The sequence below is a fragment of the Lipophrys pholis genome, assembly GCF_963383615.2.
Source record: "Lipophrys pholis genome assembly, chromosome: 5".
Classification (NCBI taxonomy): Eukaryota; Metazoa; Chordata; class Actinopteri; order Blenniiformes; family Blenniidae; genus Lipophrys; species Lipophrys pholis.
The window spans coordinates 24855217-24861463 of NC_137628.1; the positions used below are offsets into that span (position 1 = coordinate 24855217).

The following is a 6247-nucleotide window of genomic DNA, read 5'->3' on the forward strand; positions in this document are numbered from 1 at the left end:
TATAGTCTTTCTGCAAAACATATTACGAACACTATGACATTTCTTAAGAAAAATAAGTGCAATTTCAACAATGCTCTCCATCATTGATCATTTACATATGTGAATGACAATTTGCAGATCGCAGTGGATCTACAAAGGCAGAACTGCATTTCCTCACAGGTATCTGGAGCTGAACAATGTCATAATTTACTTTATGATGAAAACAACTTTTTGAGATCCAGGAGTTATTTTACATTTACAAACATTTACACCTTTGGGTGAAAAAACTATCGACCTGAACGGACTCTCCACACCATAAAAACTAAAGGTTGAGCTATTAAGGAACAGGGTTAAGTTATCCCTTTACCTTGTAAATGTATAATATGCACACAGAAAAATACACACAGATTCTGTACTGAAACTGCTGACTGATTCAATGTCCAGAAATATTTTGACAGTAAGTATTCATTTTCACAGAACTGCATTCTTCATGGTGCAAAAATGCAAAAGCATTTTACATGAAGTGGGCTTACTTACAGTAAAATTTGCTCCCGAAACATGGCATTACCTTCGGGCCGGATTAGCCCTCATGGAGGGCCGGTTCTGACCCGCTTTCTGCATGTTTGATACCCGTGTCCTAAAACGTCACATAAATAATCGCGCTTTTTAGCTTTACGTCCTCACCGGTATCCCGTAGACTGCTCCGCTGTGATTGGTCAGTTCGCCGTTCATGCTGAGCAGCACGAGCTTCTGGTAAGAGAGGTGCTAACATGCATGCCGCTATTGTTCTTTAATTCACTCGTTTTATTTTAATGTGACGTGTTAATGTTACGAAAGCTGTGCATTATAGCGCGGATAGTTGCCCCCGCTCATTAAAAAGTGTTGCGCAAATTCCTTAAGGAGACAGCGAGCAGGTTCGCTTCCTGAATCAGCTAGCAGCTAAGTGTTAGCCACTTTAGCTTTCAAAGAAAGTAAACAGGATGTCGCTCAGCTACAGTTTTTACATTTTGAACCACTTGTATGTATAAAATATGAGACGAACGGCGTTATGTGTGGCCGATAAGCATACATCAAGTTAACACGCCCTCTTAAATATACTAAAACTGCTCATCTTAATCGGTTTCAGATTGCAGTGAAGATGAGTCTGAGGAAACAAACCCCGAGCGACTTTCTGAAGCAGATCATCGGCAGACCGGTGGTGGTCAAACTCAACTCAGGAGTGGATTACAGGGGTAAAGCTGCTGGCCGCTCACAACACGATCCAGCACGTTTTGTTTAATTGTGATCCATGTAATGAGGTGTGTGTGTGTGTGTGTGTGTGTGTGTGTGTGTGTGTGTGTGCGCGCGCAGGTGTGCTGGCCTGTCTGGATGGTTACATGAACATCGCCATAGAGCAGACAGAGGAGTATGTCAATGGACAGCTGAAAAACAAGTATGGAGACGCTTTCCTGAGAGGGAACAATGGTAAGATCGAATGATAAAGTTTAAAATGTTAACCGTCAAGGTTTATGGGGAGTTTGTTCGGAGTTATGAATGACAAATTTAGTGCATGATGCTGATGTGTATTTTTCAGTGTTGGAGGGTCTAAGTCTCAGAATTTTTGAAAATCTTATTATAATAATTTGAATAACTGTGCTGTTATCAAATCAGTTATCTTTGAAACTGCAGATGAACTATTTCTATTATCTCTATTATTCACTTCAGTTATATTCGTATAGCTCCATATACAACAGTCATCTCAAGGCACTTTTACTAGGCGACGGTGGAAAGGAAAAAGTCAATTTTAACAGAAAGAAACCTGCAGAATCAGGCTCAGAGGTGGAGACATCCTGGTGTTCGGTTGAGGGATTACGAAGAGAGAAAATGACAGGACAAAGGCAGGGAGCACCAAGCAACAGTTTGTCATTAATTCACTCGCTTCAGTTGTCCTAACCAAACAGAATGAACATTAACCCGTTTCTGAACACACGAGGTATTTCTTTGGAAGTAGCTGGAAAAAACTCGGCACATGACATGCGAGATTACACTCAGGATTGAATGTTATGTATTCTATTAGTGAATGCAGTTCAGTGTCTAATGTTGAAGCTCTTAAGGTTTTCACATTGAAGCAGCATATTAATGATTCATGGACAACTTTAAAAGGTGGCACTGTTAGAATATTATACTGGACCACAAATTATAAGGTCACGTGTGGTCTGGGAATATAGGATGTTGTAGATCATTTTAAAGCTAGTTGACTGACTTTTATTTCCCCTGAAAATAATATACAGTTGAACAGATTCTTTTTGGAGAATGTTTGATTACTTGGTTTATAAGTGTTGTGCGTGGGCTTGTAGGTCTCAACAGTTTTCCTTTAGTATTTTAAACTGATGAAATTTGTTTTAATGTGTTTGTATAATCCTTTAACACTCAGGATTTGTAAAACAACACAGATGACAGCAAATATGTAGTTTTTATCAAGCCAAAACTCTGAAAACACAAAGAGCCCCGATATAGTTCATTATAAATATCAATGTTTTTCAGTGGTAAAAATGTATTTTGCCAAACTGAAGATGCTGGTGGTATGGTAATTAGAGATAAGTGGTCAGAAGACATTGTTGCATATAAAGAAATAACCATGAATGCCAAATTTGTAAAAAAATCAAAGAGTTATTTATTATTCATTGTAAATATTGAAGGATGTTTACCAGCTTCTTCAGAAATGGCAGACGTGGCTGTTAATAGTAATGTGGGACTTGTTAGAAACATTCAGCCGATTGTACTTAAGAGAGTTTAATAAAATTGTGCAGCTCTTTGAATGGAAGCACTCATGACTATCAGCTGAGTCCGAGAATCCTTTGAACAGATGGTTAAAAAGTCTCTGTATTCACCGCAACAACCAGGACATTAGCTTTTTTGTGAACTGCCTTTATCCCTTTTGTCTACATTTTCCAGACATGTACTGTATCTACTGTATGATTCAATGTTCAGTGTGAGTCATGCCCTCCAGTGGAGTTTCAGTCTGATAAAAGAGCTTCAAGTTCCCAGACAGCCTTTTTTTTTTTTTTTTTGTCAAAATAGAACAGATAGATGGATGTGGATTTTAAAGAAAAGTATTAAAAAAAAAAACAGTTTACCTGTCTGGTTTTTAATATAGCCTGCAGTCAAACACATCTACCCAGGACAAAACTATTCTGTAGTTTATCTTTCTCATGACCCAAGTGGGAGATGTTTGCTTCACTGGGTCAGCGTCGACCACAGGATTTGTCTGCGGTCGGTCATTGGAAGTGAAGGGCGAGGTGACTGCAAATAGTATTGAGAATCGAGAGTAGTTTTGGGGGAAAGAACATTGTATTCAACTCTTGGTTTCAGATGAGCGCACCAGTGCAGCAGACTTATTCTTCACTGGGATTATCTGTATTGGGTTGGCCTTCCCGAGTAAACTTCTGTATCTGGGGCAACTCTGTATGAGTGATGTCTGAGCTGCAGCAACATTCTACTTTCATGGTGTTGTTGGACGCCACATTAATTTCCATAAAGCTTTTGACTTCATGAGGAATTGTAATATCTGTAGAAAATAAGCAATTTAATATGCATTATTATTTTTCTTAACCAAAGGAAATAAAAACAGTCTCACTTTTCTTCTGTTCTCCTCACAGTTCTGTACATCAGCACCCAGAAGAGGAAAGTCTAGAGAAGACGATCTTCTGTTTTCATGTCTTTGTTTCTTTTGATTGAATTTTCAGTGGACAACTGTGGGACATGTTTGGTTCTGTTAAAAAAAAAAAATAAAAAAAGTAAAGTTGTGAAAAAATGTTTTTGTAAAAGTGGATTAAGTGAATGAAGCTTTTGGTTAAGGTTAATTTCCTTTATAGCATTTGATGTTGGCACAGGAGAAAAAGAATTAATCTCTGTATATTGTGTTAAATTGTGAAGTGCAGAATGACCCAAACAACAAAATAAACATGATGTTTTTGTTTTTTTCCATAGTTGTGGCATTCATTTTGACATTACCGGCAACCCTTAGATATTTTACTGTCGTAGCTGCTGCTAATCATCTGCATGTCGTCCCTCACTGCAGCCACGAACCCCCTCTTACTTGGCAGCTCCATCCGCAGCATAATTTCCCCTACGTCGCTCTCATCTCTCCCACATCCACGACCAAACCTGTTCACCCTCACTTTCCCAACAGAGTCATTCTCGATCCTGTCTGTTCTGCTCACACCCAGTGAGAATCTCCACATCCTCAGCTCTGCCACCTCCAGTTCAGCCTCCTGCCTTTTGGTCAGCGCCATCGTCTCTAAGCCACACAACACTGCTGGTCTTGACCTTCGCCTGCAACCCAGCTGGGCCCCCGCTCTCACAGTTCACACCTGACAATCATTTCCATCCAGCCCTCCCCGTCTGTACTCTCTTCTTCACCTCTTCCACGGCGTGGAATGGCTGACCTCGAGTAACATTTCAAGCACTGATTGAGCAAAACAATAATTGTTAGGATAATAAGATTTTTTTTTTCTTCTTCTAAAAAGCCAAGTCAGTCACTTGCAGTTTATCCCCGGAGCAAGCAAGGCCGTTCAAATCTACCAGTGTTTTCCCACAAGGCTACAGAAGGATTAGTACACAATATTGTAATTTCTCTGTCCCAATGTTCTAATTTTGTAATTGATCTTGATGTGACTGGCCTGCAGAAACCCATTACCTAGTGGCTCGTGTACAAGTGTGCTCCTCGTGTCATGTAATCTAACAATCGGCTGTTTTGTAATTTGAAAAGTGTTAAAACAAAACAATTCCAACAAAAATATCCCTTTTCATCCTCATTAAACTTTTATCTCCAGCTTTATTTTTCCAGTCAATCAATAATGTTTTTTAAAGGGTTTCTGCAGCTCTGTACATCATAAGTTTAGAGTGGAGCTAAAGAAACTTGTTGATTGCTTTAATATTGCATTATGGACGTATTCTATCTACCCGTGAGGCAATTGTTCTTACTTGCTGGCCGCCCAAACATGCAGTACAGAGCAATAGTGATTGCAGGACTAATCTATGAATGATGCCACCTGCAGGCTACACCGGGGTGCATTTACATGTATGCAGAGCTGTCAGATCGACACTGCAGCAGCGCCGTGTTCAAGCGTCTCCAAGCTCACAGCCTACCTTCTGTCAACTGTGACCGTGTGTGTGTGGATGCTCACTCGGCTTTGGGTCGGCTCTGTTGTTGTCGCCCCCTGAAAATCAATGCACGCTGCCCTATTGCGAGGAATTGGAAGTTTATTTCATTTCAGCGTGCCCTGTGGTCATTTAGCAAATGAGTTCAAAAGTGGCATCACCTCATTACGCTAAGATAAGAATGCTATAAATATATGATTCATTAGGTTCTTAATGAGAATGCCGTGGCATGGAGGCATCGAGAGGGAATTCTTTTCTATCCAAGGGTTTATTTATTTTTTTCTTTTTTGAGAGCCTTGTTTTCCAACCTGTACATGCGCACTCTGGCCCCTGGAAGGAGACAAAAGGCTGCCAAGGTCAGGCCTGACTTGAGAATGAAGGACGGGTTATTGATCAAACTCTGCTGAGCTGCAGCTGTAGAAGGGGAATGTTTGGGGGGGGGGGGGGGGGGGGGGGCTGCAACACAGACACAGGCAAGACGTAGGCACTGACTGATGTGTACACGGAAATGCATTGTACACAGCGCAACACACAAAGAATCATTATGGCACCTAGTGAGGGTTAGTGGAGGCAAATATTTACCCAGTGGAATCATAACTGAGCCGCTGGCTGTGTGGCCTCACCAGGAACCCAATTAATACTATTCACACAAATGACCTGGTGGCAGACATCATGCTATTGAACCGTGCGCTAAGAAAAAAACAAAACACACAGTTCAATTGATGCAGTCATTTTTTTCATCTTGCATGTTCATGAGTGTGTCAATATCTCAATATTGATTTTTTACCCTCATGACCATTTTTCCCCAACTAAATCACTAAAACCACATTTTGTAAAAACCCCTAGCTCTTTTCATTCCACCACACTTTCACTGTGAGGCACCTTTTGCTCTTGTCCGGCTTAGTTTGCGGAGGGCGCCGGTCCCCCGCTCACCCCATCATAGTGGGCTGGAGGAGGATGCTGCATTGACTCAGCGTTGACGTATGGAGGTGAGTGATGGAGGGGAGAGGACAAAGGAGGATAGAATAGGTGACAGCCTTGTTATGGAGGGGGGAGAGAAAAAAAAAAAAAAAAAGCAAAAGTGGGGGGAGACTCAAGTCTTACAGCACCACCAGCTGCCAAAGCT

General features: G+C 41.0%; 1 protein-coding gene across 1 annotated transcript; it reads left to right on the forward strand.

Moving 5' to 3' along the window:
* The first annotated feature begins 699 nt into the window (after positions 1-699).
* Positions 700-3947, forward strand: lsm6 (LSM6 homolog, U6 small nuclear RNA and mRNA degradation associated). The gene is made up of 4 exons (XM_080462701.1): positions 700-732; positions 1106-1211; positions 1330-1443; positions 3618-3947. The coding sequence occupies exons 2-4, from the start codon at positions 1118-1120 to the stop codon at positions 3650-3652; spliced, it is 243 nt and encodes an 80-aa protein (XP_080318827.1). The 5' UTR covers positions 700-732; positions 1106-1117; the 3' UTR covers positions 3653-3947.
* The last annotated feature ends 2300 nt before the right edge of the window (positions 3948-6247 follow it).